General features: G+C 40.4%; 1 protein-coding gene across 1 annotated transcript; it reads left to right on the top strand.

Moving 5' to 3' along the window:
• LOC121949460 (neuroligin-4, X-linked-like) lies at positions 1 to 23664 on the top strand. The gene is made up of 9 exons (XM_042495151.1): positions 1 to 150; positions 1520 to 2486; positions 4154 to 4306; positions 10015 to 10200; positions 10816 to 11266; positions 12699 to 12912; positions 13631 to 13755; positions 19171 to 19780; positions 22624 to 23664. Exons 2-9 carry the CDS (start codon positions 2009 to 2011, stop codon positions 23029 to 23031), a joined length of 2625 nt encoding a protein of 874 aa, XP_042351085.1. The 5' UTR covers positions 1 to 150; positions 1520 to 2008; the 3' UTR covers positions 23032 to 23664.
• The last annotated feature ends 3985 nt before the right edge of the window (positions 23665 to 27649 follow it).

Raw genomic sequence — 27649 nt, 5'->3', positions numbered from 1 at the left:
GCAGCAGCAGCATCAGCAGAGGAATATCTCCCAATATCCCATCCTGGGCACGTCGGATAAGCTGCAGCAGCGAAAAACACGAGGCGAATATTGCGGTGGACGGGAACGGGAACATGCTCCGTGGGATTTCGCACCTCTCACTCTGTCTGGGTAGGTTACATGTCACATTTTGTCATTTGATTTTTTTTTTACTGCAGCAGGGATGCAGGTTGAGGCTTTTGCATCTGAGTGTGTGTGCGCGCGCGTGTGTGTGTGTTTTGCCGTAGTCAGCTTCAGTGCCGATAGTGATTTAGACAGGATATTCTACCTCACAGGCAAGCGCACACTTGCTCTTTTTCGTTATTTTCTTCTCTTTTTCTTTATTTCTAGTAGGAAAAAAACGCAGCTCAGCTTTTATCTGTTGTTTTCTGTGTGAAAACATACATGGGGAGGCTGGCAGGCGGGTTTGCCTTGATAAATGGAGCGTTATTCATCAGCGTGTGTGTGATCACCACTGGAATGTTAACTAGCACCTTGGACAGCCGACACCAATACAGTCTAACATGGGAGGAGCGATAGTACTGATCACTTTGACACTCTAATATATTTGGTGTCCGGTGTGTGCGTGTGTGTGCGCGCGCGCGTGTATGATTACACGGAAATTGATGTTGCTCTCTCTGTGCGCGTGTGTGTATGTGTTAATATTCTGCCCTAAGGCCCTCAGTGAGAGATAGCAGTGTCGGCTGGGGAGCAGCTGTGTGTGTGTGTGTGTGTGTGTGTGTGTGTGTGTGTGTGTGTGTGTGTGAGAGAGAGAGAGAGAGAGAGAGAGAGAGAGAGAGAGAGAGAGAGAGGGGGAGCATGCAGAGAGAGATCAAGAAAGTGTGTGTGTGCATCTTTGCAAGAGAGGAAAAACCTGAGTGTTATTGAGAGACGTAAAGAAGGGGTGTGTGCATGCATTTGTTGGAGAGAGAAAAAGAACAAAGTGTGTATGTGTATGTGTGTGTGTGTGTGTGTGTGTGTGTGTGTGTGTGTGTCACAGGCTTCCTACCTTATGCTACATGCAGGTCAGGAGCCCCATGGTGTATTCAGGGTTTAATTAAGCGTGTGACGTGACTCTCCACCCCCTCCTCCAACCCCCCTCCTCAACCGGGTCCTGTGATCTGTGAAACATTGTGTAGTGAGGATGTGACATATGTCTGCGGCTCATACTAGATACACATGCACATACACACACACACACACACATATATATACATACACACACACACATGCCATTCCTGTGTGACACAGCAGCCCTGACAGTCTGACACCGAGTTAAGCTGAGCGGACAACATCTTGTTTGCCCTATCTATCGCTCTCATATCTATTTTTAACGTGAACAGCAGCGAGGTAGCACAGCCTATTTTTTCTGATGTGATATGTAAGTTTGCTGTGGTGTGTGACATTTTGTCTATTTGACACTGTGATTATTCTAACGAAGACTAATTAAGTCCTTCTCTCCTCCTCTTTCCATTTCTCTGCCTCTCTGTCTCTTTTCCAGGAGGCAGTTTGGGCTTGTTATGGGGGTGACCGGAAGCAGAGAGTGACAGAGGAACAGTGATGCTACTGTTTACATAACGAGAGACTCACACACATATACACACACACACACACACACACACACAGACACACATACACGCACACATGCTCGAATCGCCTGTCCAGGACATACACACTTGCTTAAAACACTTCCACACATACACGCGCATACAGACACATATTCAAGGGACTCGCTGACTGAGTCACCACACACTCAGAGGCACAGAATCACTGACTCACACACAGGACCAAAAACACGCACAGACACACACACACACACACAAAAGGAAAAAGGTTTTGGGAGAGTCAGAGCTGTGTGTTGTCTGTGCTACGGGCCAAGCTGAGCAGCAGCTGTGTGTGAGTGTTGGATACCTCTGAAGGGTCAACACAGCCACAACCCTCGCCCTCCCCTACCATCCCTCATCTCCCAGCTGCCCTTAAACGCACCACCATGTTCGAGCAGAGGACCTGGAGAACTCCCTCGCCCCCTGTCCCATCTTTCTCCTCCCCGTTCAGGTTTCTATCCCTCCTTTTTTCCCTCTGCCTCTCCCTTTCCCTTTATTTGGCCTCCTCTTCAGCACAGCAGACTGTGCCTGTCATCTCCACGGTGCAGGGCCGCATCCGTGGCATCCTGACCCCGCTCCCCTCCGACCTCTTGGGGCCTGTCATTCAGTACCTGGGAGTACCATACGCAAGGCCTCCAACGGGGGACCGGCGCTTTCAGCCACCAGAACCTCCTCTGCCCTGGCCAGGAATAAGAAATGTGACGCAGTTTGCTCCGGTGTGTCCGCAGTCGCTGGATGAGAGGAGCATGCTGGGAGATATGATGCCGTCCTGGCTCACGGCTAACCTGGATATAGCGGCGACGTATCTCACTCACCAGAGTGAGGACTGTCTCTACCTCAACATCTACGTGCCCACTGAGGAAGGTGAGTGAACCTAAAGGTGTGCACAGGGAGAATACATATGCCCCAGCTGGCATCCAACATTGTTAAGACGCTGATGTTTGGTTGAATTTAAGTTGTGATGTTGAATGACCAAAACTCAATTTTAAGACAATACCCAATGCCAATATTAATTGAATGAGGCAAAATGTCAACAGATTTTAAGTTGTGTTGTTAAGTAAAATCCAATGTCTTTCATCATCTTCACATAGAATAACAACATTTAGTTGTGAGGTACGGTGAACAAAACTCATCGTTTGCAAAACATCATGATGGTAACACCCACACAACGTAAAAGTCTAACATTAGACAGTTAAAATATCCTCAACCTGATTTTCATTTCAACCAAAATTTAACGTCTGTCTTCAGTAAGAGTCCAGTGTCTTACTGACATCATATTGATGTGTGGTGCCAACTGGGTGCATGCAGGGTTAGAATTGGGGTGACATGTTTTGGTTCATTCCCATGTAAGGGCTCATATATACTCCCATCATGTACGAAAATAGAAGTTAGTTTCAAATGTCACTGCCCTCATAATTTCATGCGTCCTGTATGTTAGCGTATATACAGCCAATAAATGGCTGTAAAAGGCAGAGTCAAAAATTTCAGAAGACAACAAAGGAGGTGATGGTGAAGGGGGTTGTAATAATGTGGCTTTTAATGAAGACAGTGTTGCAGATGGTGGTGGTCGTTTCGCCATTTTTTAAATGTCTGTCGCTTGAACTATGCTACACTGTTCCCATGATCTGTTTCTCCCGTATCTGTAAGCTTTCAGAAATTTTGCACAAATATGGATGAAATTAATGCAGAGAACGAACAGAAGGCTCCCGTAATGTCTGGATACATATCTAACGTTGCGCATAAATAACCCCTGAGATCAAAACAGACTGCTAACCTTGGGGCGACCACAAGGTGATTTTTAGGTCATTTTGGCTATGACATATGATAAAAACATGCAAGTTTCCTGTCAGAGCACAGACATACCCTCGCTGAATAAATAAATAAAGGTTAAAAAAAGTGGAGCCCCAACCGGTCCCCTCCATCCCTCCTTTGTGCACGCCTCTGGTTGAACCAACACTTAATATGCAGACACCTGCGTCGGTCGCCGAGGGGTTCACGCCTTTACTTGTGGAGGAAAGTGGGAAGGACACAGACTCACTCATGCATACATATTGGTTCATATGCATGCATGTGACCCCGTGCAAACACATACACAAATGAACACATGAACACTCCCACAACCTCAATTTGTATCCACTTGCCGTGAAGTGGAGGTAGGGAGATATGGGGCATAGGGAAGGAAAGGAAGCCACAGACTCTTGCTGCTTTGTATGTATAAACCCACTGAGTGATTAAAGGCTGAGATACATACAAATGGACAGGTGGACAGTCGGTCGATATGGACATTAACAACAGACAGAGCGGAGGCAGAAGGAAGGTGGGTGGATCTGTGCTTACACTCATGCAAAAAAAAAGTGATTATGTACAGAACTGGTATCAATGATGTCACCTTGAACGCATCATCAGGCCATATGTTGTGCAAATCTCTCTCCTCTCTCGCTCCTTCTCTCTCTGTCTCTCTCTCTATATATCTATATCTATCCATCTATCTATCTATCTATCTATCATCTGTCTTTCTCTCTCCTTACCAGACATTCATGAGGAGGGGGGTCAGCGGCCGGTGATGGTCTATGTCCACGGGGGCTCGTACACAGAAGGCACTGGCAACATGATGGATGGCAGCGTGCTGGCAAGCTACGGCAACGTCATTGTCATAACCCTCAACTATCGCCTAGGAGTGCTGGGTAAAATCATATATCTTCTATATCTATGTAATTTGCTGAACACTCAAGCACTTTATGGTAATATTACTGTATATGCTTTTAGTATGGGTGTAGCCGCATTTCAAAATAACCCCCTGCGTCCCCAGCCTGTTAGTGTCACAGTTGAAGCATTCCTTTTGATTCTGTATTCCAATCATTTTTCATCCTATGGAGTTACTCCGCAATAGAAATAGGCCTATCCATATCTTGAAAACCTTTGAATATAATATAGTATGCCTTTTGAGCACATGCAACAAGGATGCAATCTATTGTGCAACAATCAACATTTTACTGTAAGATGGCTGTAGTTGTGCTCCACTACCACACTGCAGCCTCTGAGCAAGAGCAATAGCAATGCAATTACTGCCAAGGTACTCTGGGTATTCTGATAATATCACTGCGGTATCATAAACCTACTGTATAGTAATTTACTTTACGTTGGGGGCTAGGCTAAAGGGCAATGAATGGATAATTATTGGAAAATTGGAAATGCAACACACACATCTCTGCTGCATTTTTTGTAAGTTGGGATTTTTTTTTAAGGTTCTATAGATGAGATTCTGAACATAAATAAAGCAGCAAACAGCTATTTGCTATGCAAATATATAGTGGAGAAAAAGTGTCACATTCACTCTGCTTGTGCTTCAATGTTCCTTGTTTTGGTAACCGGGCCGACCATGCTTGCATGCTAGTACCTATTGGTCACCCTCTGTGTTTTTAAGAGACTAAAAGAGTGGCCCCACACAGCATTGTAAAAGCTAGATGGCAGAGTGCAGTTTGAAGTGTGTAGCTGACGGTTACCGAAAGCATATTTTCTGCAACTTTCCCATTAACACTCAAAAACATCCTGATTTTTTCTATAGTGGAAAAGGTTACAATCCGCATTCATTTTTGGGTCAAACAAATCCAAGACATGGTTATTTTTTGGCTCCAGCTCTGATAAGTTTTAATTTGCAGTGATGGAAATGTGACACTAATTTATGAATTTATGAATGACGCGCCACCGCAAATACGGTTTATTTCCATCCAAGCAGTGCTTGAAATCATTCCAAATTAATGTGCACTGAGTTTGAGAGAGACACCGAATAAGTAACAAATATAAAATATATTAAAAAGAAGTAATGACCGTAACATTTTCCCTGGCCTACCTGCTGCTTTCAGCTGTTTATCAACCTGTTTTCATAACATCGAACGTGAACGTCCAGAAAAAAAAAAGAAAAAAACAGAGAGGCATACATGTCCACTGCAGAGCCTTGTACATCTCTGGTCTACTGGCAATTGGAAAGGAGTCTATTCCCGTTTTCTGGCATGTTTTTCTACAACCAGTATATATGCACTAATTTTGATGGAAAAGGGGGTATTACTTGATATTTTAGGTAGCTACTGTGAGCAGGATAGCTAGCAAGGTTTCACTGCATTTCAAAACACCTTGCTGGAAACAAGAGGGGAAGAGGGTGTTTTGGTCAACGTGACCTTTTGCTTGGTCTGAGATGCTGGTGCTCTATAGTGCAACATGTAGTGGTTCTGAATGTTATACAATGAAGAACCTTTAATAAATTGCAAAAGAACAGATGAATCCCCTGTTAAAAGATCATACAGTAGCTAGATGGTAACCATAAATTTCCTGAACTCTTGCGAGCCGCATTAAAACACTCTTGAATCTGTTTTTATTGGTGTGGCAATGCTGCTGTTAAGATCTGGTTAGATTTAAGCACAAAAAGCACTTGGTTACTGTTGGGAAGGATCATGAATTTGGTTAAAATGATCACTTTTCACAAATCTGACATGACCCTGTCTGAAGATGAAGAAGCTATAGAGGAGGTGGAATGGGATTGACTGATGCAAGTTTAGTCTATGATAGCGGTGAATCATTAGATCTCACACTCCTGTTGTACAGAGTACATGAGTACATAATATGTCACCCAAGTTTTTATTTCAGTTTAGTTTTACTTTTCTTTTATCCTGGGTTCTCAGTTTTTTTTGGTGGTGTATTTATTACCAAGGAGCTATAAATAATTAGTCTTGATGCAATGTGAATGACACTCACTTTAAATTTGGTAGTTTCTTTACATTTACATCATATTCACCATTTAGATTGTTTATTCCTTCAGCGAGCTATGAAATGTGAAAACCATTACTGAGTTGTTCTCACCCAGACTGCCTTTTTTGTTTTTTATTTTTTTGAGCGAAAACATGTTCAGTATGGGTGTCCCTAGTGGAAATAAACCCCCTGAAGCCAATTTTTTCCACTACTAGCATTGACTCAAATCTGATCCTTTTTTTTTTTTTTTTTTTTTTTTTTTTTACCTCCATGATTCTCTGACTCATTGCTCTCTGAACAGTGAAAATCTGATTCCCTGTGGTTTTTCTAATTTTAGATAGCTATGCAAAGCTCACGGGCTGAATAAATAGAATATCTTAGAATCCTGGTATTTAGGCTTTTTAAGACTGTAATTATAAAAATCATAAAGCCCAGGCAATGCCACAGGAGGGTTAAAGACACACTTTGAAGGCATCATTTACTGTATGACACTGAGTATGGAGTGATTTGTGTGAGCACAGCATGCCTTCATGTTAATTAAGGCAAATGCATGAGCTGCATATCACACCAATGGATGGGTTAAACCATGCCCCTACTCTCATTAGGAGTTATCCACTATTTAATAATTCATATAAGGAAATTAATTAGTGCCAGCAGGTTAATTAAGGGTGTGCATACAGTATGTTTTGATTGCCTACTCAGTGCTTACAATTGGTTACAAATCTCAGTGCACTATGAAATGCAGTATCTAACATGTGCAAGCAATGTGCAGATGCATTCATGTACAACAGATCATCGTAATCCAGCCCTGGTAAAAATGTAGCAGCAACCAGTCTTTTTCTGCTACGTGTTTACCGGTTCTGGTTTATGGTGATCTGCTGAACATGAATGAATCTGCACATTCCCTACACGTTAGATACTGCATGTCATAGTGTACTGAGGTTTGTTACAAATTGTAAAGCCCTCACTCATTACTGTACGCTTTATTCCAGGGCTGGTTGGCCATCTTTGACCTTTTGTAGGCTCAGTCAATGGTATTTGTTAATTTATAAATCTATACTGGGTAAACTCCGTTCATATATTTGCACTTTAATTAAACAGAGATCTAAATGTAGCTATAGTCAGCCATCTCAAGAGTTAGTCTTGTTGTCAGTAGTGCACAGACTGAGCTGGGAAATAAAGCTTTTATGTGTGAGAGTCCAAGGACAGGGGGATGTCATATACTGTAAAGCCCTCTGAGGCAAATTGTGATTTGTGATAATGGGCTTTATAAATAAAATTGACTTGACTTGACTCTGCACCCCTCACTTAGAATAGCCTTCAAAAAGATTTGAAACTAGGAGAACTGGTCTGCCTGCCTGATTTTAAAGCTCTCAGTACAAGGGTGAGGTAATGGTTTGGTATTTGTCATTGTGCTTTAGTGTTTTAATATTTTTTAAATGCAATACTGTATATTGTCTTATGTTTCTATTGTGGTTATTGTTGCATGTAACTTTTTCTTAAGCTGCTGTCTTGGCCAGGTCTCCCTTGAAAAAGAGATCATGATCTTAACGAGATTTCCCTGGCTAAGTATGGGTTAAATAATATAATAAAAATAAAAATAATAAAAATAAATTTAAAAAAACTAAACGAAACAAACAAACAAAAACTAGATCTAAACGATTTTTTAAAAAAAAATTGATTGAATGATTTAATGAGGAAAAAAGTAACTCCTCTTGGATCCCACTTGGATCTTCATCAGGTCATCTCATGAAAGTTTTCTGAAAGCTTTGCACTTACACGATGTGCGTATAACTATCCTTTTTTCAACTTGAATGATTTAAGGCACATGGCATTACAAGTATCTTTATAGTCTTTTTCGTGGTCTTATGTTACAGTGACTGATATTTTGTAAAATACAAAGATGCATGTGTTTGAATAACACTTTTGATATATTGTATATATAGAGATACAGTATATAGATATGGTTGGATATATAGATTTAGAGTGCAATTAAGGAACAGTCCTGAGGGCATTTGGCTGCTCTTAACTATTTAGTGCCTGTATTTAGTTTGCTTCCTTTTTATAAGCACATTTTATAGATCATGTTAACACACAACACATATTTCACCTCTGTTCATTCTGGAGGAGAGATCCCTCCTCAGCTGCTCTTTCTGAGGTTGCAACTATTTTTTCCTGTTTAAGAGTTTTTTGGGGGAGTTTTTCCTTATCTGCTGTGAGGGCCAAGGACAGAGGGATGTATGCTGTAAAGGCCTCTCTGAAAAATTGTTATTTGTGATAATGGGCTTCATAAATAAAACTGACTTGACTTGGCACATCATGCTAATACTGTATTTTTTTTTCAGAAGAAATGCCACTGGTCCTTTAATTTCACAAGGAATTGTTTTTTTGGGTTTTTGTTGTTTTTTTTAAATGGAGCAGTGGAGTTGAATACATGTTAAAAAGTCAAAAAATTCAACAAAAAAGTTTTGATTTGAGTTCATGAGTCCCATGCTGTCTTTTCTATATTTCAGAGGCTTTCAAGGGTTTTATGAGGTATCGATTTAATATGATGGCATAAAATCTGCATCTGCTTGGTGGTGAAACGACTATTTAATTCTGACCTTGGGGATAAAAGTAGTCACTACAGCTGTGATTATCATATCGAGCTAAACAAAGCCAATTCCACATACTTCTTTTTTGTCTTCATCTCCATCCTCTGTGTTTGTACCACCTCCAGTACGATCATCACCATCATCATCCATCATCATGAGTCGCAGTGTCTTCTTCTCCATCATTGTCATCATAAGTTGGATGCATGAGGTGAGCCTAAATATGCAAAGCAGTGTAAAGTTATAGACATTTTTGCTAATTTTACTCTAATCTTCTGGAATTGGGGCATATTCCTACAAAAAATGTAAAAAAAATAAATATATTAAAACATATGAAAGCGCACATAGTTTATATGAAGGCATTCTGATACTGTTCTCAAGATCAAACGAATATAATTGCTTTTAAAGTCCATTTTGCATGAGAGAAATTTCTGACAAATTACTCATAAGTGATGAAATGTATTATTTTAACAGTGTCGCCTTTTTTTGCTCATTATACTCCTACACTATGTGTTCATGGCCAGCTTGAGGTTCAGAGAAATTAGCTTCTGCAGTAATGAGATATACTGTAGTGGAATGAGCCATTAGGATCGTTTTTTGTTTATTTAACACCGTCAGCAGTAATGGGAATAAGGGGATAGCTGAGTTTGTATCTGCATGCGTGTGTGGGTTTATGTCTGTGCGCGTGTGTGTAAGTTGATTTTTAGTCAAATAAATATGGATGTACCTTGTTGATTTAATCCAATTTGCAAGGGATTGCAGGGGAGGCACATCATTTGTCCTTAATTTTCTCTTTAAATGTATGATAAACAGGACTCATGTATAATTGATCTTACCAGTGGGGATGCCATGATGTGGGAATCACATCCCTGTGTGCTCCTGTGTGTTTTAACACTGTAAGATGACAAAAAGTCAGCTGGAAAAAACGCTTTTGATCGATTCAATTTGTATACATAGTTTGCTCACTTCTCTAGCGAGCATTTTTAGCTCTGATTTCATGTAACTATTATTTTCTACCCATTTGAAATAAGAACATCTCCCTCTCTGTCTGCCTGTAGGATTTCTCAGTACAGGTGACCAGGCAGCAAAAGGGAACTACGGCTTGCTGGATCAGATCCAGGCTCTGCGCTGGGTGAAGGAGAACATTGCAGCCTTCGGAGGAGACCCGAGCAGGGTCACTGTGTTTGGATCTGGAGCTGGGGCCTCGTGCGTCAGCCTGCTCACCTTGTCCCACTACTCTGAGGGTAAGGAAGAATCACTGACACAAACCCTGTTGTGTGTTTTATTCAGTCCAACTTATGCACTCATGCACAGATGTGGAGAGGGTTTTTGCACTTACACCAGAGTATAGGCAGATAGACAATTGGGCAACTACTGTATGATAGTTGGCAGGTAGGTGGGTGCTGTGAAAGCTATAACACTCATGGTTATGAAACCTTTCTTGGTCTCCAGTGGACCGTTTGAGCTTTCATTTACTGGTATAAATGCCTGAAAAAGCCTTTGAATTCTCTGAATAATCCAGCCCGCCTGTGACTCATATAGCTAAGAGCTGTATTATTTTAAATTGTTAACCCTTCCCTACTTGAACTTGCTGCTCTAACCATGACCTGTCATCCTTTTGAATAATGCATGTCTGTGAGTTCGGTGTTTTCTTGCTGTTGGAACGATTTTTCTGCATCTGTTTATTCATGCAAATGTGTTGTGTAACCCTCCAAGTATGCAGTCATATGGAGGAATTCATGCATGCATGTGTGGGTGCATGTGTATTCATATATGTGTACGTACATGCATGTGTCTCAGTGCATTTGCTTTGTACACACATATTTATTTCTCTAAGCGTGTGTTCATATGTGTCTTAGACCTGTTCCACAGAGCCATTATCCAGAGCGGCAGCGCTTTAGCCAGTTGGGCTGTTAACTACCAGCCCAGCAAGTACGCCCGGCAGCTGGGTGAAAGGGTGGGCTGCGGCATCGACGACAGCACCCAACTGGTCGCCTGCCTCCAGGGCCGGAGTTACCGCGAACTTGTGGAGCAGAACATAACGCCGGCCAAATATCACACGGCTTTTGCCCCGGTGATTGATGGTGATGTTATACCTGATGACCCCCAGATTCTGATGGAGCAGGGAGAGTTTCTGAACTACGATGTGATGCTGGGGGTTAATCAGGGCGAGGGCGTGAAGTTTGTGGAGGGCATTGTGGACTCTGAGGACGGTGTCACAGCTGAGGACTTTGACTTTGCAGTGTCAGACTTTGTGGATAGTTTGTATGGATACCCAGAAGGACGAGACACACTGAGAGAGAGCATAAGGTGAGTGAGTCTTTAAATGTCTGAACATATTTAAGGAACAGTTTGACATTTTGGGAAATACGCTTGTTTTCCTTGCACAGAGTTAGATAAGAACACTGCTACCACTCTTATGTCTGTTTGCTAAATATGAAGCTACAGTTGGGAGATGATTATCTTAGCTTAGACTAAAGACTGGAGTAAGCGAGCATGGCTCTGTCCAAAGGTAACAACATCTACCCACCAGCAGCACTAAAGGCCAAATCAACATCAAAGAACTAGTGACGAACAACAACAAAATTGATTACAAATCATTTCTGCTACAGAGGTTAATGGCTTAAAACATAATCTTAACACATAAAAAGTTTGTGTCTTTCTCACTTCCTCTTGACTCTAACTTTTTACTTCCTTTCTTCTGTTTCTCTTCTTGTGCAATGTGCGCTGAGCTGAACTGCCAATCAGAATAATTTTATTCACCGACGGGCTCCAAAGGTGATTCAACATGTTGAATTGGTGGAAAAAAGATGATAAGGGCCAAACAAGTGCCACCTCAAAAAAATTGGGCAAAAGATGCTCACAGACAACGCAACATTGATCGACGGTCGACCATTGGCTTGGTGTGTGAGGGTGCTAAAGTTCACCAGTTAGCATGTTACATTTCTTCAATCGGTATAAGAACTAACATGTAAAATTATCATTTTGTGGTGTTATGGGGTGCGGGACTATTTCTTGGCCTGGAGTTGTGATATCCTCAAATCTTCACCATGAGGTTGTCTGGCAACCAGCAGAGACTCGCCATAAATAGTCACAGCACATTTCTTCCTGCAAAATCAGAGCTTGGCATTTCTCTAGTTCTTTTTGGGCAAAGATTAATCAGGGATGATATATATGAATAACTAATGAGCCTTAATGGTATTGGTAAGTGTTTTTTTTTTTTTTAACTTAAGTGAAACTAACCTTCTTTTAAAAGTAGCTTCCAATTTAGTGAACAGACATGAGAGTGGTATCAGAGATCAGGAGTTTGATTCCCAGCTTCTCCATTCTCCGCATGTCAAAGTATGCTTGGGCAAGATCCTGAATGCCAAATTTCTCTGATGGCTGTCTGTGAGTAGCAGGGGGCATCTAGTAAGGTAGCCCCAGACACAAATATATAAATGTGTGTGTGTGTGTGAATGAAAGGGAAGACTAAAAAGATGTTATACAAATGCAATTTACCATTTATCATTACCAATCTATTCATCTAACTAAAAGTGAACTCTCAAGGCGAGTAAGTGCATTTCCCAAAATGTCAAACTTTTCCTTCATATGGATGTTTGAATATTCACATGTACACTTTTGACTATGAGGTGTGTATGTAAATACCCATGCACATTAAGAAGTGTAATACCTTTATGAAGAACTGTTCTTTGCACTGATCAATGGATTGTTTTTATCTAATTTAAAATGTACACTCAAGGTTCATGTACACGGACTGGGCGGACCGTGACAATGCAGAAACCCGGCGGAAAACTCTGGTTGCACTGTTCACAGACCACCAATGGGTTGCGCCTGCGATTGCCACAGCTGACCTTCACGCTCAGTATGGTTCCCCCACCTACTTCTACTCCTTTTACCACCACTGCCAGAGTGACGCCACGCCGCCCTGGGCCGACTCCGCCCATGGTGACGAGGTAATCTAATGTAACAGTGTTGAAATGCTCCACAGAGTTAACATTAGTTACAACTGTAGCAGTAGTGTTAATGTAGCAGATGTTGAGGAGAGATAAACGTTTTGATTTGGGTACTTCAGACCTAGGCAAAAATGAACATGACTAATGTCTCAAAGATTTTACAAATATTCATTTGATGAATCAGGAGCTCTTGATTTAGATTAACAGTGAAGTGCTGCTTCATACTGATTTGTTCAAAGTGCTTAATAAGCGGAATCAAGCAGTCCTCTACAGCATGAAATATTTGGAATGTTCGTGGAACATGAGTGTCTGATTTTAAAGCAACTGTATATTTAACACTGATGATCATAATGTATTACAGCAATCTTTCCAAATTTACTTGGTGACAGGGTTTTTTTGTGTAGGTGTATGCTTCCTTGTCTTCTGTCCAGCACACTGAATGAGTGTTTGTGCATGCATTTGTAGTTGGTGTTTGTGGGGGTGGATATTAGTCCAGAATATGGGGGGTGATTTGTCAAACTTAAAAGGATTTACTGACTTTAGTTTCACTGCAGTTACACATAAAGCAGTATTTGTCTTCACTGGGAGAAGGTTAGAGTTTGTCATGATTCAGTTATGGTTACGGTTACTGTCAAAAGAATGAATGTCATAAAAGCTATCCTAAAATGTAAAATGTGTGTGTGTGTGTGTGTGTGTGTGTGTGTGTGTGTGTGTGTAGGTGCCCTACGTGTTTGGCGTGCCCATGGTGGGACCCACTGATCTGTTCAACTGTAACTTCTCCAAAAACGACGTGATGCTGAGTGCTGTTGTCATGACTTACTGGACCAACTTTGCCAAGACTGGGTGAGCTATTAAAATGTACACTGATGTGAGACGTTGATTTCAATTGGAAAATCTGACTGTGAAGAGTTTGTTCTGCCTGACTATACTATATAAAGAAAACAAGACAAAACAAAGCACAGCTTCGGTGCGATTCAGTTCTCTTTATCTCTGCTTTCTTAGATGTAGAGATCCGTTTCTAATTTCTGCTATCAATATCTAATCCCCACCCACATGCAGAAAATGTCTCATGATAATGAATGAAAGCCCGGCCATTTAATCACATTTTAAAATTTGAAAGAAAATGCACAGCTGTCAGTAAGAGATCGTCCTTTTATCTTTGATGCTCTGCAGAGACGAGGTTTTGGCAGCACTGAGTGTTGTTGCTGTAACTGTGGACAGCTCACTCTTGATTTTACAGGAACAAATCTCCTCCAAGCTCGAAGTAAGACGGCCAAGTCTCAAGTCTGTGGTGTCTTTAAGACAAACAGCATAGTGCCTCTCTCATAAGTTTTCTTCATGTTAAATTTGTTGAACTTAAAGTTTCAATGAGCAATGGCATGGAGAGTAGGCAGGGTTTAAAACCATAGACTGTGAAAAAAAATGCATGTAGTCACCATGACGTAACTCATTAGTTTGTGGACTCATTGTGGACCCATTTTGAAGCTTTGGTTTCAGCATTTTGGCTGTTGCCATTTTGTATTTTTGGAGCCAGACGTGACCATATTTAGGCAAGAGGCTGGTGCTGTGGACGAGTAAGGGGTGAATCTGACTGAGAAGCTGAGGACACTATCGGCAGACAGCCTGTCACTCAAAGCAGCCTGCCCTTCATTTTGCACAACTTTAAGCCTTAATAAAATGTAAAAGGGTGAGTTGTGAAAAAAATTAACCCCCATTCAGTTGTCATGGATGGAGATATAAAGACAAAAAACGCTTTTTGTACTTGCCTATCCACATGTTTATTTCTGCTGTAAAGTTGGACATTTTAGCATGGGGTTTATGGGGACTGACCTGTTTTTAGAGTCAGCCTCATGTGGCCATTCATGGAACTGCAGTTTTTTGGCACTTTTAGATTGGCTTCATTTTTCAGCTCCGAAAGTTGCTGCTTGGTTCAAACCATAGACTGTATAATTAATGGAAGTAGCTACTGTATTGTCGCCCATTGCTTTGGGAAGTTTGGCATTTTGTTTGGGGCCAAAGGAAACCATATCTAGAGGAGAGGATGGAGTGGCGGAGGAACGAGAGGTGGATCTGACTCACAGACCGCAGCGACTGGTAGAGTTGACTAGCAGATGGCATGTCACTTAAGTGGCCCCACAATTGAATATGCGTAACTTCGGGCCTTCATAAAATGGGTAAGTTCTAAAGAAATTCACCCCGCATACAGTTGTCATGGATACTGAAATTAGCTATAGAGACTTAAAACGTTTTTTGTACCAGACTTTAAACAAGTTTATTTCTGCTGTAAAGTTGTTGGTTTATTTTAACATGGGAGGCCTTGGGGATTTACTCACTTTTGGAGCTAGCTTCAAATGGCCAGTTGATGACCTGCAGTTTTTGGCACTTCTGCGTGGACTTCAGCCCCAGAGGCTGCTGTTGAGAGAGAAAATGAGGACAATCAAAGACACACAACAACATGTTGTTAACAGGTTTTGATTAGCGAATACGCGAATGTGCTTTTTCCAAATGATGTTTAAATTGCATGGGGAAATGCTTTGGCACCAATTTGTGGAAACTGTGTGCGGGAGACGGATCAGTCTACATCCATTTCTTTGTCAAGTTTTTTCCATCAAAATAAGTTACATTTTAATAGCATCGAAAAAAATGTTTTTCAGAAATGTTAGGCTTCATTTTGAAATGGGAGTTTAAACTGAGTGAAGCCGAGATTTAATGATGCATTAGATGAAAAAACATTGTAGTTTTAGAGCAACAAAAATAATGAGCTCACAGGCAAAGGATATGTTATTATAATGGCTTTTCCTTCAGAAGGTCTCTGACGTCTGACGAGAAGACAGTACTTTAGATACAATCATGAAAGCAGCACTGCAGACTAATTTTGGCAGAGGGCGCACACAGGTTCTCTGTCATGTCAGAATCTTGACAAGGCTTTTCTTCTTTGGCTGAGAAAGTTAAAGAACCCGTGCCATTGAAAAAGTCCTTGAGGAAAGCCAAGGTAATGTCCTGAAAGAAGAATGAAAGATTGGCCACAGTTTGATTAATCTTCTCTCCGCTCCTCTCCTCCTGTCTGCTCTTCATTCTTTCTGCATCCTTATTCTGTCATTTATGGTCAAAACTGGTGCAATAAGACAGAGAGCTTATTCAATACGTTAAATCAAAATTAAAATTATCTGCCAGTAGCAAAAAAGCTTGTAGAGATCCATTTTATTAAATTAAAAGTGAAATGATGTGCCAGAAGCAAAAACTACTACAGTTGTATAAAGAATTCACATTAAAACTTTAAAAACCCGACAGTCCACACTGATAAGAGCACCTTTTATCTCTCCACTCTGACATGATATACAAGATAAAAGTAATTGTTGAGGATGGACCCTCATTCTGCAGTGCTCGAAGTGAGTAATTACCAGTAATTAATCCAATCGAGGCTCCCTCCACTGAGACCTCTTCAGATTTACACAGACATCTACAGTCTAGACCTTGATCTAAATCACCACGGAGCCTTGCTATCTCACAACATGCAGAATTAGGACTGTGCTCTTACATGTTTTGACTTAGGCATTAGAAAAACTGTCTTTACTGCTGGTGCATAAAGGCAATCCGATTGCATCTGTGTTGTCATTACCACCGTGCCAAGCTGCGGAGCAAAATCACGAAGGAGGTTGTTGAGATTTCAGTGTGCACTGCAGTTATCAATGGGGAAACTTTCTCTGAAGAAAAGATTTCACCTGGTTGAGTGTTTCAAATGGTGATGGAACTCTGCGACAGCTCAATTTAACGGGGAGGATATGATGCTCCCTGATGTATATTTTGTAAGCCTGTGTGTGGGTAGATAAATCCTCAGCCTGTGCGAGTGTGTGTGTGTGCGTGCCGGTAGGTCTTTTTCGCTAGCTGCCTCTTTGTGCTGTTCATAAGGTGTTGATTGACAAGTAAGCACATAGCGTGTAACTGGCAAGTCTGTGAAGATGTGTCGCTCTTTCATTTACGCCGTTTTCACTGCTGACACAAATAAGAAGGTAAAATCGACAAATAAATGCCTGTCCGTATGTGTCAGAGAGGTGATTTTTCAGGATACTTTCACCACTCAACACACACATTCATCTTTAATAAAGATATCTGACAGTTTTTAGAGAGGCAAGTATTCACACACAGTTCCAGCTGCAGCAGTTTGAAGTGCACATTAACTGAAATGTTTTGTTAGAGGCATATAAAGTGGACAAAAATCAATGATCTGCAACTGAATCACCTTTGGGCGATGTTTACAAGAAAATAAAAGTTGTTCTGCTTTGTGCAAATATTTTTTCGCCACTGGTTTGTCTTGTGTTACTTTGATATTGATTTTAAAAGATGTGTGCCAGCACTGGTGGAACTGTTGGACAGCATGAGAGAAACTCATACTCTCCAGAGGACGGCAGCCAGCTGAGAGACAGTCTTCAGCAGCTCTGTTAGGAGTCTCTGACATTTCAAAAACTGGAAAGCTTGAAATATTGGTATTTCTGGATGGTAGAGCATTGCAGTAAAATCCTTTTTTTTAATATGACACTTGAATGTAAATATGTGGGTGGAAAATGTATTCTCTGTTGAATTGTGGTTTGTTTAATCTTTTGTCGATCGTGGAGTGTTCTAAGCTGTTAGCAGGTCTCAATGCTAATTTTTAAAAGACGTCAGGCTCACAATCAGGCAATAGCTTTTAGTAGATGAAACTGAAAATATGATTTTGCCATTTTCAGTCACTATACATTTTTACTAATTCAAAATATATTCAGTTACTTATAAGCTTAATAATGAAAATGTGTCATAAAGAATATAAGCTTCATTTGCAGATCCAGCAGACGAGGTAAGGATGAAAAGGGTCCGTCACTTTTCAGAAGAGAATATGTCATGCTTTTCAAGTCTAATGGGGATCTCCTGGTTGGCGGCATTAATTTCGTGAATGGCGTTCAGCGGAAAGTCAGTTGGTGTGCCAGCACTTGCAGCCTTCACCTCAATACGTTGTTGAGCTGCCCACTCGTGCTTCGAGCTCCAGTGTTTGTCTAGCCTGTGGATTTGCAGGATGTGCTCTCTTGAACGTGTGAACTTCAGTTATTGAGGTGTATGTTGGGCTTTGCAGTATAATTTTCAGTCTAGCTCTAAAAAGCCTGAATACTTCACTTCCCGAATCTTCACAAATACATTTTTTGTTTTTCACTCAGGTTCATCTGGCTATTTGTGACATGAATCTATTCAAACAGTAGTTTGTAATGTTTGACGGATTAGTTGAACCTTTCACCTCACAGTCAAACAACTTAATTTGCTTTACCACTGTCTCTAAAGCCCCTTTACAACTGCACAACTGCATGATGGGCTGCCAGAAAATACCATCCGTCTCTGCCCAAGAAGCACTCAAACATTGTTCCAAATTAGTCTGCACTGAGTCTGACAGAGAGACAGAATAAGTAAGAGATATAATAAAATAAGTAGTCACTGTCAAATTTTCACTGGCCTCCATGCTGTTTTGTGGCCCAGCCATGACGTTGAATGTGATACACCAATAGAGCCCTGTACACAGCTGTGCTCTACTGGCAATGGGACAGGAGTCTGTTGCCTTTTTTTAGCAGGTTTTCCCATGTTTAAAAACACTGCGTACACACACTAATTGTGGTAGAAAAAGGATATAAAAAAAGTCTGTGTGGAAGTAAGTATACACAGCAATGCACATGTAGCATTTTCATGTGCAGTGCTGTCTGGTTCCAGTTTTGAGCAATATTTAAATATCACTTATGCAACAAGTATTAAAAAAGTATTTATTTTGGGGTACTCATTTTGCTGTTTGCTGTCACTATTTTTAGTTTGTCAAAAAGCTGTTGCCACTGATGGCAACTGAAGGACAAGAATTGGTTGCCAATATCTCAAAATGGTTACCGTCAAGCCTTATATTAGGTTGCACTATTTATTACTCCTTTTTTTTTATTTTTGTGTATATTTGCAGCTATTTGTAGAGCAACTAGGTTTACTTTTAGGTTTGGAGGTGATGAAATCAATGTCTTCCCTAACTCAAATGATCAATCCTTTTTGTTATATATGAATAACATTTTTTTTTTTATAAACATACATTATTACCAACCCATCTAGATGGGATTAGAGCTGCAACTATGAGTCAACTGATCAATTAATCAAGTGGCTGTCATCAAAGAAAATAATCACCAGATAAATTAACAATGAAAACAATTGTTAGTTGCAGCCCTAGATGTGACAAAATCACTCAATGTGTTTCACTCTTTCCAGTGACCCAAACCAGCCGGTTCCTCAAGATACCAAGTTCATCCACACTAAACCGAACCGCTTTGAAGAAGTGGCCTGGTCTAAGTACACCCCTAAAGAGCAGCTGTACCTACACATCGGCCTGAAGCCGCGTGTCAGAGACCACTATCGTGCCACCAAAATCTCCTTCTGGCTCCAGCTGGTCCCTCACTTGCATCATGTCAATGAGCTCCTCCAGTCGGTGTCCTCCTTCACCCACAGTCCCTCTCCACAGGACGACACTCCTTATTCTTACACGAAGCGTCTTGCCAAAGGTTGGCCGCCAAGCAGTACACGACATCCAGGTTCACAAGGAGGCACTCCACAGCCGCCAGAGCCCGCTTTGGGCCAAGGTGGAGGGGAAGAGGGGGTCCGCGTCCCTAATGAGGACTACTCAACTGAACTCTCAGTGACGATTGCGGTGGGAGCGTCCCTGCTGTTTCTTAACATCCTCGCGTTTGCGGCTCTGCTTTACAAGAAAGACAAAAGGCGTCTTGAGCACCGTCGGCCACGTCCACTTCCTCCCCCAAGACGAGACATTACACCAGCAGATGTTGCTGCCCACCTGCAGGGGGAGGGACTGATGTCATTACAGGTGAGTCGTATTTTTGTATCTTAATTGTGCTTGTATGTGTGTTGTTTTTTGTTTTTTTTTTAACATTGTGCTTCTGAAGCCAGAACATTTTAATTAACTTATTTTAAATAATAATCATGCTTATTGTCAATAATCACACACTATTTTATGTTAAAGTCAAATAAAGCCAGTTGAGGTTGTGTGTGTGACTGAATGAACTCTTTTCTCGCCAGCAGAGAAGCTGCCAGTTGAGCACTTATGCAAAACACAGCCTGTCATCAGCAAGCATTATCAGTGTGAGAATGTGTGTGTTTGTTTGTGTGTTTGTGTGTATCTGTGAGTGTGTTTTGATGCATGTGCATGTGTGGGCCGTGTCCAATTGCCTGAATTGCTTCCAATTGCCACCAATTCATCCGCTGACTGTTTGGCCTCTTTCAAGCTCAGCTAGTGTCTTTGAAATCTCACACAGTGAGTGTGCTAAATGTCAGACCTCTTATAAAGCTGACAAATATTGTTAATTGGCAATTGAGCTACAGTAATGAAGGTCAACATTGCAGCTGCTTTTGTAATTGTATTTTATTTTTTGAAATATCATTGTGTGGCTTTTTGGGCACTACCAGTAGATCTGACGTGAAAAGGAAAATTCAAGCATTTTCTTTTTGCAATAGTATACATTATTCTTCTCATTACAGATTATTTAACTAAATTAAATGTTCCATGGAGCTGATTTTAATTAATTAAGATTTGTAGAGAGGTATGCATTGGGGCTGTATTTGCTTGACTGACGGTTATCAGAGCCAATAACACCAATGGCATTAGGTAGTTACAATGAGCCCCAGTGCACGCTATTATGATGGGCCCTAGTGCACGCTAGTTACTGGTTATGTGCCTAAACTAGCTACCATATAATCTCACTGTGTCGTTTAATGATCGAATAGAGACTCGACATTGAATTGAACACCAACATAAATATCACCAAAAATCATTGTTGCTTATATATATACACGACAAGCATACAAATATATAAGAAAACATTGATTTGATGAAATCATTTTTTATAGTTTATGTATTATTCATGCAGAATCAGCTCCTATTTGATAACATTTTGTTAAAGGTTGCCAGTGTAGTATTTTCTTTCAAAAAGGAAAACCATAATGGAGATGGAGTTTCACTGCTCTATAAATGGCACCATTTTTAGTTTAATGTGAGTTCTTTGAACACAAGCATAGCCTGTTTCAAAGGTGGCGATGTGAGTAACTTACAAGGGTCCTTTTTGTCACCAACTTATAGTTGTAGGGCCCGCTCTCTCTATTGGCCCCATCACCCCTTGGGGCCCAGTACAGCATACAGATTGAATGGTTGACAGTTTTTGCCCTTTAAACTTTTACATGAACACACCTTGTGAATTCAAACAGGTTTTAGTTGTGAATGTAGGGCTGGGTAATATTGTTAAGTATTATTATATATGGATTTGAAGTGGATTTTGTATAAGGAGTATATTATAATTTTACATGAATTCTGGTAAAACAAAAGGAGCTACAAGTTGTTTGATGTGTTAAGTGTTTTGAAATGCAGAGGAACACAGCTGGTTTCATTGAACCTTAGTTTAACTATTTTAGCACCAACTCTTGACTCATCATATCAAATCTACTAGTTTAGCTGAATCTTTTGACAGTTTTAAGCGGCTTCTAGGAACCTGTCTTTATGGACAAAGCTTTTTATAGCTCTCCATCACTGTGTTTGTTTTAGTTTGATCTTTCATTGTGCTGTGTTCTATATTTTCATTTATTTTTAATAGTTCATTCATTCATATATATATTTTGTACTAGGTGAAGCACTTTGTAATTGTGAATTCTAAAAAGTGTTATATCAATAAAGCTTTACCTAATTACTCACATGTTGATGCTATATATTGATATTGAAAGTTCTGATAATATTGCAATATTGATTTCAGCCATATGGCCATTATAATATGAAATTTAATTGACAATTAGCTAATTAATTGAAAGTTAATCAACAATTATTTTGGTAGTTATTTGGTCAAGTCATTTTTTCAGGCAAAAATGCATTATGAACATTATCTGGGTCTAGCTTTTCAACTGTAAGAATTTGCTACTTATCTCTGTCTTTTATCTCTCTAAATTAAACATCTTTGGTGTTTAGACTAGGGCTGCACAACATGAGGGAAATATGAAATATACAAGAATGTTGCTAAATATCAAAATATCAACATTGCGGGCAATAAATAAACAGATGTTAAAGCATATTCGGTTTTCTGCTGCTGTCAGTGTACTGCTAAAATATGACAAGTTTCTTTTTTTCCAGCATAATTTAATTCAACAAATTAAACATTGAACTGAACACAAAAGGCATCAAAATAAAAATAAAAATATTTGATAGTGCAGTTTTCTACTTAAACCCTCTTTCAGCTAACAAAAAAAAATCTCTGGGGCGCAATATGGTAGTCCTCAGTGATGTGTTTATTGTACAAGTTGACATTGCAATGATGTTAAAAAAAATTAATTAATACTGCAACCCTAGTTTTGACTATTGGTTGGAAAAAAACATGCAAAAACATGTCACTTCAGCTTTAGCAAACTGTGATGATGGACATATTTTTAACTATTTTTTAACTATTTTTTGACCATAGTCAAGATAAACTGATTTAAGAAAATGTAAAAATAATTGAAGAAAATAACTGGTAAAATGACTGACAATTAAGCTCCTTAGTCATAAATAACCACAGATGTGATTACTTGATTATTGAGTTAATTTCCCTTTCTGTCTCTTTGTGTCCTAATTTCTTCACCTCCTTGTCCTCTACTTATCCACCCAATTCATTCATTCATCATCCCACCTTTTAGGTGAAGCAGCTGGAGTGTGACGCTGCATCAGCAGACGAGAGGAACAACACTCACCACCATCATACTTTAGACACGCTGGACGCCCTGGACGGCTTGGACACCCAGGACATCTACAGCACACTGGACACCGTGCGCCTAACCTGCCCACCTGATTACACCCTTACTTTGCGCCGCTCACCTGACGACGTCCCCCTCATGACCTCTCTGACCCCAGGATCACTGCCCGTGACCCCTGGGTCACACCCTGTTACCCCGGCGACACCGATGACCCCCATGACACCTGGATCAGTGGTGGGGATGAGGATGGGCCATCCACACCAGGGATACACACACCATAGCCCATATAGTAATACACACTTGCCACATACACACATCTCCACGCACACACACTCCACCACGCGTGTATAACCGCAGCAAGATACTTGCACACACAGGGACATACTTACAACACACAAACATACAAACACCTTCACACATACACACATAAAACAAAAGACTTAAATACCTCTACTAACTACCCTGCAGGATTGTTACAGATGGAGTGACAGAGAGACATTTTTAGTAACAGGATGAAAAGAAAGACAGCTGTGTGTTGCATGTCGGGGAACTGAAGACAAACTGGATCCCGGGAGATGCAGTTCTATGCATCATTCGCTCTTAACCTTGAATGAGACAAGCCAAGACATCCATCAAATGTCTCAAAAACCTGCTTTGGATATTAAATCTACTTTTTCTACACCTGAGGAGGAAGAGGAGGAGCGCTGTGGCAAAAGGGTCAGTTAAGGATCAGTTTACATCTCCTACTGTACCTGTGCTGCACAGCGAAGCAGTGCGGGGACTGAGCAGAGCAGATGCAGAACTGAGCTAAGAAGTACCACACACACAGACTGCTGAAGTCAACTTGAACAACCTGTGAAATGTGAATGTAGCATTTTTTTCCATTAAAAGATCAAAGGCCCTATCTGCCAAGGATCAAACTAAGCTGAGGAGAAAAAAAACAAAATTTCAGCAGGAGATGGATGTAAAGACAGACAGAGAGGAAGAGGGGATTAAAAAAAACAACATTAGCTGAAGGAAAAGTTCGTCAGATGGTGGGAAAGAGATTAAGATTTTATTGAGAGGGATTTAGCAGCTGTGAGTGCGAGAAAGACTAAGTGAGATAGAGTGATATGGAAAACACAGGAACGCAAAGTGTGCCAAGAGACAGAAATTAGCTTCAAAAGATGAAAGGGCCTCTGAAGTGTTGTCAGACTTTCTGAAGAATCACTCTTACCAGCTATGTGTTAAACTCTTGTAAATAGAATGGAAAGATACAGATGATATATTATGATTTATAGCATTTACCTGCTCTTGCATTAAAACATGACTTATTTAACCACATTATTGCTTTCATTTCAGATATTACTATATTATTGTATAGGTGTCCTGAAGCAAGGCTGGTTGTCTTTCTATCTCACCCACTGTAGTATGTACACAGTACCTTTATTTAAAGGCTATATTTGCTATGCACAGCCATTTCAATGATTCTTAACTGTGTAAACATCTCAATACTTGTTTAGTAGTTGAAGTATAGGACATTTTCACACCATCCTGTGTCTTTGTTTGACCATCGGGTGATGAGCTAGTACTGTGTAGATAATGCAACATTGGTTTGATGATTGAGCACCAGCCAAAAACCATGACCCTTAACCCTTTGAACCGAACCCTGTCCCGTTTTCCTTTCCCCCTTGCTCCTCCAATGTCTCTTAAAGGCCTTACCCTTAATTCCTATTTAATGCGCCCTTAATTAATGTCTCTGCAGAAAGACAGGTGGTAATGATTCAGGGGGTCCCAAGTCAGTGTCCCAAAAACATCAAGAATGCCTCTCCTATTGGTCTGAGTGTTTTATGGCCCAGACACATCAAACTGACATCCAACAACTAGTCGTGACTAAAGAAGTGTATTGCGTCACCTAACGTTGCGTGTGTCTTCACCAAAAAGGTGCACTTGAACACATTGCAAAGATTACAGTCAATAGCCAACTAGCACAGATGCTCTGCATCTGTGTGAGAGTAGATGGTGGTAGTCTGTATGCAGTGCCCAAAATAAATTTTTTGACTCTTCAGCCAAGGTAACTGACAGATTTAAAAAATCCACGGGCCAACCATATTTCTTTTTTACCAGCAAAAATGATAAATTCCCTTTTTTTGTTTCAAGGATACATTCGGTTCTGTACATTTAATTGAGATAATAGTGTATTATCTTGAAGGCAACCTCAGAAGCAAAATTATTTAAATATATTTAGGAACTCATAACCACAGCCTCAGCAGGTGAAAAAGTCCCCTCTGGATAGCTTTCTGAGGTTTGTTCACCAAACAAAAAATCTACCTGCATTTAGTGCTTGGCAGGTGTTAATTTCTGACCCTGTCTGTAATCGTCATTTAAAACAGTAAGCTGGACAGGAAGGATTCAAAACACTAATTAGCCAGTCGATGATACAGATCGACTAGTGTTAGACACACAGGCTGTGCAAGACACAGAGCAAAAACTAGAGCGACACTCATTGATGGCCCAACACTGGTCGACTGTCGGCTTGGTGTGTCAGGGCCATTACACCCAGCATCTCTAGAAGAGCCCCTGCTTGAACTACCTGCTGACTAAAACTTTGTTTAACTAATAACTGTTATAACTTAAAATATCTCTGCAGTGTTGCCCATAGTCTGTCGAAAAACGTGGGTCTGTCACCCACATTTTACAGCCCGGAGCTTGGTTTCCTACCTGCGACCATGTTGTCAGTTGCTCCAACTTTGATTAATTAGGTGGAGCTGAAGGGGGAATAAACACTGCGGCTTTGTGTTTGACTTGACATAGACGGCAAACACGCCTCCAAACATATTGCTTTTTTTAAGCTTCAATATCCTTGTAATAGAGCCATCTTTTCTCAAATTGCAACCAAGACATGCTTTATAAGACGTGGAATTAATTATCAAGAAACCCCACCAAGATTTTTTGGGAAAATATGATTGATTTTATTTGGGAGAGAAGTTGGAGGTTTTCCTGCTGACTTCACAGCGAGTGCTTGAGGGCCATGATGGTTACTGCTATGTGTCATCATAATAGGATTTTGAGCATTCATGAAATCAATTTCAACCAAGTCATTTTGACAGTTCATGTGGCAGAGATGTGGTACTCTAACAGCTGCCATTAAGAAATGACAAAATGGTCAAACTGTCTGTCTGGTTGCTAATGTAAAACACTGTATGTCAATTACACAAGCCCCAAGCTCCCAAACCTTGCTCCAAGCCAGTAACGTAACCACAGGTCCTTACCCTGATATTGTAACTTTCCTGTTTTATCCTCTTTTCCTGCTTTTCTTCTAACCCCAACCTTAACCCTAGCCCGTCCCATCCTCCCCCTCCCAGCCTCATCTGTGCAACTCCATGCAGCTTTGTCACAGTGGGGCCTATTTAACCTCCTCTCATCCTAAGTAACTTCTTCATGAAAGATTTTAGTTAATTGTCAACAGAATACACGAAAAATGAAAGCCGAGAAATTTGTGGATGACAAGCAAAGAACTTTTACAAAATGATATAAAAATAACATTTAATGGATGTTTGATTGACTGAATATTTTTTTTTCATATGGGTTTATTGACTCAGCGGATGGCTGGATTGTGTCAAGCATAAAACATTTCTGCTGCATTTTTGAAAAATAAAAATATCAGTATTTTACAATTTATGAGCATTTTAAATGTCTTGTATGTCTTAATTCACAATATCTTTGGCAGTGTTTCAAACCGAAGCTGCCCGGTGCTGTATTAGAGCACTGCAAAAGGTGCCGTCCAGCCCCATTATAAACTGACATCGCCCGGTGGTGACTCATACTGTCATGAAAGGTGCCTTTTGGGTCGGTGTCTGATACTGAAATCACTGACAAAGCAGTAGTTATTTTACTACTCTGGGATGAGAATGGGCTGGAGATCTGGGTAATTTTACACATGAAAGTCAAGCGTTTTTAGCTTTATGCACCACTGACTAATTTTCGTAGAAAAGAATGGGTCCCGCCTCCAATGCTATATCCAGTTATATTTATATATCTATCTATTTATATATATCAGAGCTAAGCTAGTTCCTTGATAATAAGCTAACTGGCAGCTGGCTGCAGCTTTATATTTAGCTTTCACACGTGAGTGGTAGTGATGTTCTCATCTAACTGTCAGCAAGAAGGTGAATAAACTTATTCCCCAAAGCTATGCCTTAAGATTTAAATGTAATGTAATAATAATTCTGTATGGATTATCTTTGCTCTATAGTGCATATGTTGTAAAATTACTGAAGTCCTTACTGCAGCAAAATAGGGAGATATTATTGTAAATCACCGCCGACCAGCAGCCCCTGCCAGCTGGCCAAGGAGACCCTGTGAGATGTGAAAGAACCAAATTCATGGCTGACTTCCAGACTAGATTGATGTCTCCTACAGTGTGTCCCTGCTCTAATCCCATTAACTAGATATAACTGCAGTTAATTTGATTTATGGCCGGCAACACATTAGAAAGCATGAGTTCAAGTCATGACCAGGTGTTTTCTTATTTTCTTTTGATGTCAACATGTGCAGAAAGGGAACTGAACAGCCAGTCTTAAGTTGCACTTAAAAACAGCTGCCATTTTACCCCTGCCTGCATGGTGGAATACTTTTTAGTGAATAAAAAGTCACTTGGACACATTTTAATTGAACATCTTGTGTTTTGCATCTTGACTTTCTCTTGAATGGTGGCATCTTGATTGAGGTTATTTCAGCAGCATTTGTTAAACTTTTAAACAAAAGAGGTGGAGAGGTTTATCTGCTAAGCCCAGAAATGATGTCTGTACCAAAATGTGTGCAGATGGTGGGGATTGGAACATTTTCACAGATACCTGACTAATATTTAAAAACTGAATGTGAAACATCTGGAGACAATTTTAAGGCAATATTTGGCAGCATTTGATAGCCGCTAAATCTCTGGCATTTATTGTTTGGCTAATCTGTATGAGATATAAATTTCTCATTC

This window comes from Plectropomus leopardus, chromosome 10 (assembly GCF_008729295.1).
Source record: "Plectropomus leopardus isolate mb chromosome 10, YSFRI_Pleo_2.0, whole genome shotgun sequence".
Classification (NCBI taxonomy): domain Eukaryota; kingdom Metazoa; phylum Chordata; class Actinopteri; order Perciformes; family Serranidae; genus Plectropomus; species Plectropomus leopardus.
Note: the sequence above shows the minus strand (reverse complement) of the source record. Positions and strands in the feature narration are given on the sequence as shown.

Excerpts from the sequence above, each read along its gene's own strand:
- LOC121949460 (XM_042495151.1), top strand. The coding sequence starts at position 2,009 with ATGTTCGAGCAGAGGACCTGGAGAACTCCCTCGCCCCCTGTCCCATCT. Across the intron at positions 10,201-10,815 it reads CTTGTCCCACTACTCTGAGG|ACCTGTTCCACAGAGCCATT; the intron begins GTAAGGAAGAAT and ends TATGTGTCTTAG. Across the intron at positions 13,756-19,170 it reads ACCAACTTTGCCAAGACTGG|TGACCCAAACCAGCCGGTTC; the intron begins GTGAGCTATTAA and ends CACTCTTTCCAG.